The following is a 13,124-nucleotide window of genomic DNA, read 5'->3' on the forward strand; positions in this document are numbered from 1 at the left end:
AAGAAGCTGCAGAAGAGAAGTCTGAATCTAGCAGAGGTGGGTTCATGAGGTTTAGGGAAAGAAACAATTGCTATAATATAAAAGTGCAAGGTGAACAGCAAGTGCTGACACACAATCTACAGCACATTCTCCGGAAGATCTAGTTAAGATCATTAATGAAGGAGGCTCCACTTAAACAACAGACTTTCAATGTAGACCAAAATGCCTTATAATGGAAAAAGATGCCATTTAGGACTTTCATAACTAGAGAGAAGTCAATGCCTGGCTTCAAAGCTTCAAAAGATAGGCTAATTTTCTCATCAGTTAGGAGCTAATACAGCTCATGACTTTAGGTTGAAGCCAGCCTCATTTACCATTCCCCAAATCCTAGGGCCCTCAAGATTTACACTAAATCTGCTCTGCCTGTGCTCTACAAATGGAACAACAAAAGCCTGGATGACAGCATATCTGTTTACAACATGGTTTACTGAGTATTTTAAGCCCACTGTTAAGACCTATGGCTCAGAAAAAAAAAGATTCTTTTTGAAGTATTATTGCTCATTGACAATGCACCTGGTCACTCAAGAACTCAGGAGCTATACAACAAGATTTGTGTTGTTTTCATGCTGCTAATACAACACCCATTCTGCAGCCCATGGGACAAGCAGCAATTTCGACTTTCAGGTCTTATTATAAAAAAATATATATATAAAGCTATAGTTGCCACAGATAGTAATTCTCTGATGGATCTGGGCAAAGTAAACTGAGAACATTCTTGAAAAGATTTACTATTCTAGATGTCATTAAGAATGTTCATGATTCATGGGAAGAGGTCAAAAATAACCTTAACAAGAGTTTGGAAGAAGCTGATTCCAGGCCTCACAGATACTTTGAGGGGTTCAAGACTTCAGCAGAGGAAGTAACTGCAGACGTGGTGGAAATAGCAAGAAAACTAGAACAAGAAGCAGAGTCTAAAGATGTGACGGAATTGCTGCGATCTCATGATAAAAGCTTTCCCAGATGTGGAGCTGCTTCTTATGGATGAGCAAAGAAAGTGATTTCTTGAGATCTACTCCTGGTGAAGATGCTGTGAAGACTCTTGAAATGAAAGCAAAGAATTTAGAATATTACATAAACTCCATTGATGGAGCAGCAGTATGGTTTGACAGGCTTGACTCCGATTTTGAAAGTTCTGTGGGTGAAATCTTCACAGGCAGAGTGAGTCACTCCTTTCCCTATGCCTCCATTGTACCTTATATATGTGTCTACTGTTGTAAGTTCATGTTACAATTACTTTTCTTCTTTTTTCATGGGTTATGTCTTAATTATCTTTGTAGCTTCAGAGTTTACTGCTATTGGCACAAGGGAGATACTTCAGATTAAATATTTGCTGATAACTAAACACTTTTAGTCTCAAAGGTCTTGCTTTTGCTGGCCTGTTTTGGAGAAATATCTAAGGATTTTTTTGGAATTATCCTTTATCAACTTTCACTAAGGTTCTAGTTCAGTGATTTTCAACTTTACCCATCCAACAGCACCCCCTTTCCATCAAATCACCAATTTTATTGTCTTTATTTCATTTATAATAGCTTGAATAAACTTTTTCATTCATTTGAATAAATGCTGCAGACCATGAAGAAAACATGAAATTTTAAAGACAATTTTGGAGGTTTTCTGAAATTTGGTGAGATATCAAAGTTTGGGACAGAAGGTAAAGGTTGAAAATGACAAATGCTCGAAGACAGTGATTTTCAGCTGGGGGTGATTTTGCCCCCTTCCCTGTCAGGGCATTTTTGACAATGTCTGGAGACTTTTAAAATATGATAAAATGTAATTTTTAAATGTAATTAAATGTAATCATTTTGATTGTTCACTAGGGTGCTACTGCTGACACCTAGTGGGTAGAGGCCAAGGATGCGGCTAACATCCTACAACGCACAGGACGGCCCCCACAACAATTAGCTAAGTGCTAGTGCTGAGTTTGAGAAATTCTGCTCTAGGAGGAAATGTCCAATGCTGTCCTTCACAACTGACTACAGGACTTACGGACTAATATTTTAAGCTGTGTCTGAGCCACATATATCTAGCTTTGGAATGATGACTTGTCTGGGAATGTTCTTGGTTTTTCCACATGTTTAACACGATTTCTTGTGACTAAGAATGTGTCAGGGCATGTTAGGAGATTTTCACTTCACTTGCTTGCATAGTTTTGAATGTGAAGAGATGTACTTTAAGAGATCAGAAATATATCGATGTGTACACCACACTTTCAATTATATATAAAAGTTTGTTAATAAATGATTATGAGTTTAGTCAAAGATCTTTTAAATATTTCAGTATATTTAATATTTTAAATTTAAGTGCTTTTGTTACTTTTTAATAATTAGGATCTCATGTGAAAATTAATTCCATTTTTTAAATAAAACTATTCATAGATCTCTTTTTACTGTGCTTGTGGTCAAAACTTTCATTTTAGCCCTGCTACTTCGTGATATGGGAGAAAAGTAATAGGATTCTGTTATTAGATCAGAAGTATGTCCGTGGTTTTAATAACTTATCCTATTTCCAGCCACTCTGGCCTGACAGACACAACTCTCTAAATTCCTCTCACTTAACATTGAAACAAACAAAAAAACCCAAACCATGTACTCACCTATCTGCTTTCTCTCACCCCACTACCTCTTAAATGCCTTATTATGTCCTATACCTTCCTCCCTTGCCAGCTTGGGCTTCTTGTTCCTTTTCCTCATCTATTTTATTTGACATATGTTTTTAATGAGTGTAAACAGTATTAAGAGAAAAATCAGTGGGGCACTGTTATTGCCCTTACTAGCTAGTAAAAGTAGCTTAAAAATCATTTAAGACTGATTTTTCATGGTGATACTTATCTACATTAGTCTTTTTTCCTTTTGTTTTTAATTTCACATTTCCATGTAGTGATGGTTAACAGTTGAGGTTCTGATGTAAGCTGAGTCTGTGTTCAAGTTCCAGCTCTACCAGCTGCATGCTCTCTGACCCTGGGAAAATGACTTGCCTTTTTCTGAGTCCCTCTTTCTAGATCATTACACTAGGAATAACGATAGTATTTATCACAGGTGTTTTTGTGAAGAGTAAATGAGATAATGTTATGATGTTCTTAGCATAAGAACTATATCACATAGTAAGTGCTTAGTAAATATTAGCTATTATTAATATTTGAATCAGTAATATAATAAGCATATTAAGAAACATTTATTATGATTATTATTAGAAACAAACCTGGAAAAAGAAAGCCAGCAGGAAAAATAAGTAACATTCTTTCTGGATTTTTACTATTTGGTTTTTGGTAAAGGATAATATATTATTAGTTTTTGGCAAAGGATAAACACATCATTAGTTTAAGTAAAAACTTAGCTCTCTAATTGTAAAAATTATGCTTAGGTTTGTGATCTTGATATTAAATGTAAGACACAGAATTGAGACACGAAATAAATACATATACTCATTAAGACTAATTGGAAGGAAAACAAATCTGATTAAAAATATTTTTTAAAGACAAATAAAATAACTAGGATAACAGTGTCTATTTGTATTTATTTATGCAAGACTAGAAGGATCTTCGTTTTGGTGACTAAATAAAAATATTTACAGGAGTCATATCAATTGCATTATTATAAGTAGTACATATACAAATATCAGAATGATAAAAACTAGCATATTTAGTTAGCACTTACTGTGTACAAACATTGTTTTTAGAGTTTTATGTATGTTACCTCATTTAATCGTTCTTAAATCATATGAATTAGGAATGCTTTTTAATAGCCATTTTATAGGGGAAGAAACTGATTAGTACCAGTCTAATTGCTTTAAGTAATAAAAATTTTAAGTAATAAAACAACTGGGGACTAAATGGGTAATTGGTACAATATAACTTAAACATATCTGTGTAACTTTTCTCTTTCAAGAAATATATTTCATTCCTTTAACCACCTATTTTATTCTTTATTTCAATTTATAATCAATTCAAAATACCAAAGTGATCTAGGTTCAACTTAATATTTTAGCTAACAACTCATCTGAATCATGTCAAGAGTTGCTTTTTTTCTCAATGTTAGAATATTTATTACCACTAGTCCATCAGTTTACCTTTTTGTCTTCAACAATATGTTCTCAATTATTAGCTTGGGCCTCCTATTATGTTATCACTTCCCAGGATTTTCCCATTCAAAGGCTTTTTGAATTGAAGATTTTTCATTTTAATTAGTTATACAATCTTTAAATAAATGCAGTTTAAAACCTTATCTCCTGTTCTACTTAAAATTCCCATTTGTTCTGTTATTTCATTTTCTCAAGTCTATTTTGACTTAAGAATTGGTACAATTTTTACCTGAAAAACCTAAAATAGGAATCACTCTGGAGGTAAATGACAGCAAACCATCCATACTGACAGGAAAGGTGAATTGGAGTAAAGGTGACTGGAGTTCGGTTTCACAAATAAGAGAAAAGTGCAAGGCAAATAACTTTTGTATTATCTCAATTCAAAATCCCACAGAAGTCCTCTTGTTTCTTATAAAGCAATGGGTAATCATATACCAACCTTGGACTCATCTAATCCAAGCTTCTTTAGAGACTTTTTGACATAATCCAGAAAGGAAGAGGATTTGGCGTAAATTTTACCAACATGCCGATCACTGCAAAAAAAACCTGAATCACTTTTTAGTTTTTCCAATTTAAATCATAGATCATTTAAAATTCAATCATAAAATGTTTTTAAATACCTTCTGTGTACATGACACAAGCTCCACTTGTGAGAAAAATGTAGTAATATTTTTGTGAACAGTTTTAACTTATATATTATAAAAATATTCAAGATCTGCTTTTGAGAATTCCTTTAACATACAACAGTGGAAGACAATACTATGAGAGAGAAGTTGTAAACTTATAAAATTTAAAAAGCTGCATTTTTAATGGGAACACTAGGTCTTTCAAAAGTTTCTACTGTGCTACAAAACACATTTTAATTTTACTGAAAGAAAGAGGAAATGTAAAGAGACAGCAGCTGAGTTTAAAACACTAGATAATGTCAAGATATGCCAAAGGGATGAGTAAGAAGAAAAACACTTAAAAAAGGCAGATGAGTGTTCAGAGTAGGAAAAAGAAACTTAAGAGAAATGCAGTGTAATGGAAGACAATGAGGAAGAGAGGTTGGGAAAAAAACAATGATCAACACGGTCAAATGTGGCTGAAAGGTCAATGAGGCTCAAGAATGAAGTAAGTTTTAACATAAACAATATCTACTGAGTAATACAGGCAGACAAGAATGTGGAGGGTTGGAGAGATCTGAAAAGAAAGGTTCAGAAAAGACTGTATGTAGATGATTTTAAATGGTCATTAAGAGAACAACAAACATATTAATGAAAAGATTCCAGGTCTTAAAGGAATACTTGAGGGGATATGAATTTGCACAAGGTTACCATCTTGGGGTGACCTCAGAAAAGGAAGATAGTTTTTGGGAAACTGAGAAATTCACTTTTAGACATTGTAAAGATTAATATATAAATATATTAATATCTAAAAAGCATGCAGACTGGGATACAAATTTGGGAGTTACCTACATAGAAATGACAACTGAAACCACCCCTATATATAGAGATATTTGTATGTCATAATTTCTTTCATTAAAAATGGATTATTTTTTCTTACAAAGAAATTATACCGTATCTGAAAATAGCTCCTATCTCTGTTATTAAGTGTGGACTCATTTTTGAGAATTTGAAAATCGCCCTATATTAATTTGAAGAGTAATCCTATTACAACCAAATGGCTATCAGAATCCTAAAATTACAATTAGTAAGAAGACATTCATGAAACTTGAAGGGATTTTCAATGGATGCTTGAGTACAGGAGCTGCTGAACCAATATTACGAAAAATTCTGCCACCCCTTGCCTCTCTGTATAAGAAGTCACTATCTGGGTAAAACAGAAACAAAACAAAACATACGCAGGGCTACTGTTCCACCAGTAGAGACATGAATGGCCACAACGGCTATTTAGGATTGATACCTGATCTAATTAGCTAAGTGGTTATGAAATATTTTAAATATAACTCCTGCTCATATTAAAAGATTATATTTACTGAGTTACTTATATATATATTTCAGTACTTCTTAAATTCTAAAGTGCATTTTATATATATCACTTTATCATTACAACAACCTTTCAGGACAAAAGGGAATCATTAGAGCCTTCACTTTAATAACGATTAACCTAAGGTACAGTTGCTGCATATTTCTTTGTTATTTCCTGATGATGCTCAAATTCAAAGCTGCTTCTACCAGTAACAGTGACCCTGAACAAATTCACCTGAAAACTAAAAGACTTTTCACTTACAATACAGGATTGTTATTCTTATTGAAATAAAATTCTCATACCATTTGGTGATGCCGTAGCAGTCTTTAATGATATCCTGCAGGACAGCACGATAGAAAAGGGACTCAGTAGGCAGCTGAAAAAAAACGTAGAGATACGTGAGCACAAGAAACAAACAAAAGCAGAAATCAGATCAATCCCTGAGAGTCAAGACCATAAGTGAATGTTACAAAGCTGACTTTATTGCTAAACATAGGAGATAATTTTATAATTTTTCTAAATTAAAATGTACTGAGGCTAATTCTCATTGAGAAAGTAATTCTGCAAGAAAATAGAAGAAACTAGAAAAAAAGTAGTAGTGAATGAGGAAGAAAAGGCATAATTAAAGAAAAATTAGCTAATGTCCCAAATGCAGATAAAACATAAAAACATAGAAATAAGTTTTCACAACCAGCCAAGTCGGCTCTATACAAGAGAACAGATAGGTAGGATATGTGCAAACAAGAAGAGAATGTGGGTCTGCCCTAATTGTGATGGATTAGAGACAGTATTACCTGGGATTCACACCAGAGAGAGAAGGTACTACCCCAAGTAAGGACATACTAAAAAGAGGTCTGAGGCCTAACACAGCACTGCCTACTACAGAGTTGAAAAGAAGGGCTTTGGAGAGGACATGAGCTCAGAGACTGAAGTCTAGGCAAGGCTCCACTTCCTGGGAAAAAAAGAGGTGGGAAATGTCCATGAAGGTGCAGAAGTTTTTGAAAGGAAGGAAGGAATGGCTGAAGAGAAGGACTCGAATGAAGCATAACAGTTTCAAAGAAGTAGAAGGTGAAAAAGGGACTGTACAGAAAAGAGAGCTTCATTGTAGCAAATACAACTCCTTGACTTGAAATAAAATCTCTGACTTCTAAATCTTCCTTTCCTGAAGATTTCTCCAAAACATTTCATTCAGAATTTCCCCTCTCGGGATATATTTTTCATTTGACATCTTTCCATCTTAAGTAATTCTTTTCCATAATATCCCAAATCTCTGTTTTACCATCTGTCCCCCATGTCCCCCAAAATCCTATCAGTTCTCTCACAAAAATGCTGAAGTCTCTTTTCATATATTAACACTTACTTCTATATTATTCTATTGAAATTCAAGGTATTTTGGGAAATATATTATTACATGAAGTGCAATATTAGTATTATAAATGGCCTACAAAGTTCTTAACTTATTATTTGATTAGTTATAATAGATAGGAACTTTAATTTTATGGGAAATGCATGTGAAACTCCTAAAAATAGTCGAATTGTTATTTGAACTGAGAAAGCCTGGCTCTGATGTCCCTGTCGCAAACCATGATGTTATTTTGCCTCTCTGACACTTTGGCAGGGAAGGGGTGTCGTTAATCTTTTTATTACATACTTTCATTTAGGAAAGAAGAGAAAAAACTTCTAAAAATAAAGCTCTCCTTTTCCATGTCTTTGAGAAAAAATACATAAAATAAATTTAGAAATAAATGTGTATTTATATTGTACTGATTGTAGAAAGACCACAAAAAAAAAAGACCAAGAAATGTGTTTTAAGCAAGAGAACATACAAAAATGGAATGCAGAGAGGAATACAAACACAACAGAATAAAGCATCATTCCCAAGTTACCCTGAGTAAATAAGAGCTTTACAGCTGTTTCCTAAGACAAAGGAAAGAGAGCTATGAAGTGCTGTCGAATGCACACTCCTGGAATAATCAGGACTATCCATCCTGGTAAATACAGATGGAGGTAAGTGGGAAGGAAGTCAGCATCTCTCAAGCAGCCTGTGCCTGACTACTCCAGGAATAAACGAGACGTAACTCAAGAGTTTACTTTCTTTCCTTCACAAGTGATAGATCAATTTAACATTTTAATGCATTTTAAATGGGAGGGAGTAGAAAGAGTACAGCCTCAAAGTATATCTATTAGACACGCATTTTACAGGTCTAGTGAAGAGAGCACTAAGCTGGAAATCAGAACTCTGCAACAAATTAACTGAGCTAGAACTCACTGTTAAACTGCTGTGTATCATATTCTTATGTAAGTTTAGGGAATATCCAACTCATAAGATAGACATAAACATAAGCTAACACTTGGGAAATTGTAAAACAGAGCACAAATGCATTGGGGCATTATTATGATAACAGCTCTTTCCTCTTTCAGACCCCTAAGGAAACATTAAGTTGATCTGCACTATGGTAGCTAAAAGCTTGGGCTCCAGAGTCAGAGATTCAAATCCCAGTGTTCACTACTTAATTTCCTCATGTGTATCATGGGGTATACTTCCTATCTCATAGGCTATGTTTGTGGTACTTTAACTGATGAAGAAAACTTTCAACAGTACTTTGGTAAGCACTGTGGTAAATTTAACTATTATTTTCATGATCATAACTATTAACCACGTATAACAGCAATAACAGTTGACATTTATTGAGTATTTACTATATGACAGATACTGTTTTAAGCATTTTATATCTTTCAGTCACTGAATCCTTGCAAAACTCTAGGAGGAAAGTATTATTGTTACTTTTATTACTATTGCCATTATTAGTATTTTATAGATAAAGAAATTAAGCTATGGAGAAATCATGACACGTGTCCAAGGTCACTAAACCAGTAACTAATGAAGACAGGATACAATCCAGCAGTTTGAGACTAAAGCCTATACACTTAAACAATATGCTCCAAAGCCTTTAAAAAATCAATTTTTATTCATTTTTAGATCGGAACAATGGATACTTAAATATACACACACACACAAAGTTCTAAACGTGATGTCTGGCCCGAGTAAGCACTCTGTAAATGATACTTGTTGCTACTATTTTTAAAAATTCAAACTGACATATTAATGCTCTCTGAAAAGAAGCAAAAGAGAGATTTCTAAAATTTAGGTCCAACAAGAAAACTCTAATAAAAACTTTTTTTAAATCTCTAAAAAAACTTTATTAAACCTCTATTTAAAAAACTCTAAAATTCCTAATACGTTTCAGGAATCATAAAGTAGAGGACATGGCAATTACATGAATACCTGGGGGATATATTTAACATGTTTATATGTGGAAACCCATTTGGCTGTTGCAACTAATGACTAACGAAGTCAATAAAGAAAAAAGTTAAAAAACAACCAACTAAAATGTGTGTTTTGGACTATAGTTAAAAAATAAATTGAAGGCTATACCTTGTTTATCTTTTTTGAACTAAGCCCATAAAAGCCTACAGTCAGTGACCACATTCTTTAGAAATATTTATAGACTATTTAATGTAATATGAAGAAATGAGACAGCAGTACAGGAGTATACTGTGGAAGTTTTTCTAAAAGTTCAATATACTTTTCCTGAAAGCTCATTTCCCTTTTAAAAGTAAACTTACAGAAAATGTATAAATTTGAATATGAAGAAGTGACAAGAAGAGGTGATATTTATTAAAATACATCAGGTTTTAAGTTCATCAGCAGGTCAAGTATGAAGAGTACTTTGGGAATAACTATCACATTCATCAACTGGATTAGAGTAAACACTCTTACTTACCCCTTGGCCAACTGCAACGCGTTCCAATGCCTTTAAGGAGGAAAAAAATAAGACAAAGACTGCTGATATATTTAGTCTTATCTTATAAGACTTATAAACACACTATATAAGGGCTTATAAAAGTGACATTTAAAAAGATAAATTAAGTGACAACATATAAGTTTATATACTTAAAAGTGTTAATATCATTAAGGAATGTTAACTGGTCCACTTGTATAATTTAGGACTGATGTATGGGTATGTGTCATATACACACCCCAACTCTACATACTCCTTGAGTTTTAGAAGGAATTAGAAAATACGAAAGAAACAAAATGATACATTCTTGGCTCACTTTTATTGTAGCTAAAATAATCAAATAAATCCAAAGTTATTACTGTGTATATATACATATAAATGTATTTATATACTATTTTTAACCTATTTTCTTCCAATTTTTAATAAATATAATTTCATCTTTTATTAAACAAGATTATATTGAACACATTATAGTTGAAAGTTTAGAAAATTACTTATATTTTTGGTCTGTATGGTCTGCATTTTTGTTTCGTGGATATAGTATGCCTTTATTTCTAAGGATTTTATTTATTTTATTTTATTTTATTTTATCTTATCTTATCTTATTTTATTTTATTTTATTTTGGAGAGTACCCATTTCCTCCAAGTTGCTTCTTTTCTATTTGTTTATCTGATCTCTATTCTTCCATGTTAGACTTCCTTAGACAACTAGTGGTTCTTGGCTGTCTGCTGACAATTAAAATGTGGGTATCATAAATGCAACTGGAAACATTGCGCTTATGAGTGAAGACTATTAATTGTGGGCCTCACCACAAAAGTCCTGTTTCATTGTGAAATCCCTCACGCCAATATCTTTAGTCTTTTCTCTTAGGTTAGTCAGATTCCCTACAAAAGACTATTTCGATTTCTTGCCTAGGGTGTATAAACTGCCAGCAATCTGAGAACAAAGTCATTCCAAGAATGACCTGCCATTCTAACAAGATCCTAAACAAGTATCATTTACAAATAAATAAAAGAACAAGGCAAATTCCCAGAAAAGCATTTAAGAGGACTTACAAAAGGGAATCATTGTTTGTGCATAAGTAGATTTCTAAGTTAATTCTCAGATACATGACCGAGAATACTGGCACACTATTTTTTATATTGCTGTGTTACTGGCATAGAAATGATGGACCCATAATTAATCTTGGTGTTGGACATTAAAGACACCATTTTAAAAACTCTATTTTAAATTAATGATGACAAAAGTCCATTCACCTCCTTTAACTTGAACCTGCTCCTTTTTAAACCAACGGAGAAGACCATGGGCTAAACTGTTCTAGATCTAAGGAGACTAACTTAATCAGGCGCTTTATATAAAGGTGCACTAAATAGCTAATTCATATCCCAGGTAGCTTAATAATATTTTTCCTATTTTATAAAAAAACAGGAAACCAAATGATCTGCTACAAACACACACAAACATACCATAGAGCTGTGGATAAAGCACTAAAGTAATTCTTTGTTTAAGATGTGGCTGTTGGTACATTTTATATGATAATTAAAGTAATTATATGTAAGAAGTTAAGTAGTATAATGTAGAATTATAGTATGACTATAAATTGTTACCACAGTGCATATAGAGTGAATGATGTTGGAAGGGCAAGTCATTTTTGCCTCATACTTTGCAATGCACAAAAGCATTAATGAGCTCTAAAAAATTTGGCATTTAATACAGCCAAAAAAATAAATAAATAAATTCTGCAACATCTGGATAAAACTCTCAGTCTAGAAGAAAAATAGTAATAATCGTACCAAACATGCTGACATTCTGGCATTACGACCACAGAACCATCTCTCTTCCTTTAAATAGTGGCACATTGGAAATCCCCACTTTTCTTGGGTATATTCTGCAGATGGGGAAAAAATATGGATTATTTAAATAAAATTCTTCCTTTTTTAGATAAAGTAAATAATATATTGAGAAAGCAAATCAGTCACTGAGAAAGTCAAACAGTAGTTAAACATGGAAATGGTAATGTTTAATAGTTCATTCTCATATGCTAATTGAAAGCATATTAATATTATGAAAATGGTATTTTCTCAAAAACAGCTGCTTTGTATTTAAGCTCCAGGTGTGATAGCAACCAACTTGCCAAAATTATTTCTCAAAGACTTAGCGAAAGCAATTTAAAATGGAAATACTTTTCATATTCAGTGTAACTACAGCAGGTAGGTAATGAGATATTGGACATTTACTGCTGACCTGATTTTCTAATAAAATGATTTATTAAATGTGACATTTGGCAGTTTATAATAGAACAATATTAATTTCATTCCTAACAATGTTGAAGCATCAATTTTTTTCCCACGATGTTCACTTTTCAGAAAAAGAACAGCTGTGTGGGCTTTTCTTTCTTCGTTATATTAACAGGCTGTAATATTTTCAACTGTGATTCAATTTGGCTCAGATGCATTTATGGCTCAAGTATCAGTAACAAACAAAAGCAACATTCATTGCTTAATCACACATACCTTCTGCTCAACTCACTTACAGATTTACACATGTAATTCGCTGATTTTTAACCCTTTAAGTACAACTATTAATTTACACAGGGTTTTTGAAAAGGGAAAATAATTCTAATTTTCTATTATAAAATTATGATTTAATTTTATTAATTAATTTTAATATACAATTAAAATTTAATATAGAATTATTAAAATTAGAAAATTCTGTTCTAATATTAAATCAAAGCCTGGAAAATAAGAGCTTAAGTTTAATCAAAACTCTGACAATTAAATATAAATATAAATATAAATTTTCTATTTGGTTAAAAAGTAAAGCAGAACTCAAAAACAAGAAAATGCTTCAAAAGAAAATATCGTTGAGGTAGATTCCACTAAATAAACTTCTGTGCTATGAAAGATCAGATGACTTGATTAAAATAGAGAAAATTTAAATTTTGTGCAGATAAAAGCCTGTGATAGTGATTTCTTTCAGGTATTAAATTAAGATTTATAACATCTTACTGATAATCAGATGGAGGATATGGACCTTGTCCCAGGTATATAAATAATAATAATGCTAGTATTTATATAGCACTTAATATTTTAGGCACTATTATAAATGCCTTAAATATATTAACTAGCTTTAAATGTTAACAGCTTTAAATTCATTAACTAGTCCCCACAGCAATGGTATACCTATTGTATACTATTATTCTCATGTTTCAGATAGAGAAACTGAGCACAGGG

The 13,124-nt window shown here is 32.5% G+C and overlaps 1 protein-coding gene across 1 annotated transcript in view; it reads right to left on the reverse strand.

Annotated features, from left to right (window-relative positions):
* The window catches only part of METTL25 (methyltransferase like 25), a 78,654-nt gene that overhangs the window by 24,217 nt on the left and 41,313 nt on the right, over positions 1-13,124 (reverse strand). The window contains exons 6-9 of the mRNA XM_072973330.1: positions 11,685-11,779; positions 9,873-9,902; positions 6,390-6,463; positions 4,556-4,649 (exon numbers count right to left, since the gene is read on the reverse strand). Coding sequence (XP_072829431.1) covers positions 4,556-4,649; positions 6,390-6,463; positions 9,873-9,902; positions 11,685-11,779 — 293 coding nt within the window. The remainder of the gene's footprint in view (positions 1-4,555; positions 4,650-6,389; positions 6,464-9,872; positions 9,903-11,684; positions 11,780-13,124) is intronic.

Source organism: Vicugna pacos, chromosome 12 (assembly GCF_048564905.1).
Source record: "Vicugna pacos chromosome 12, VicPac4, whole genome shotgun sequence".
Lineage (NCBI taxonomy): Eukaryota > Metazoa > Chordata > Mammalia > Artiodactyla > Camelidae > Vicugna > Vicugna pacos.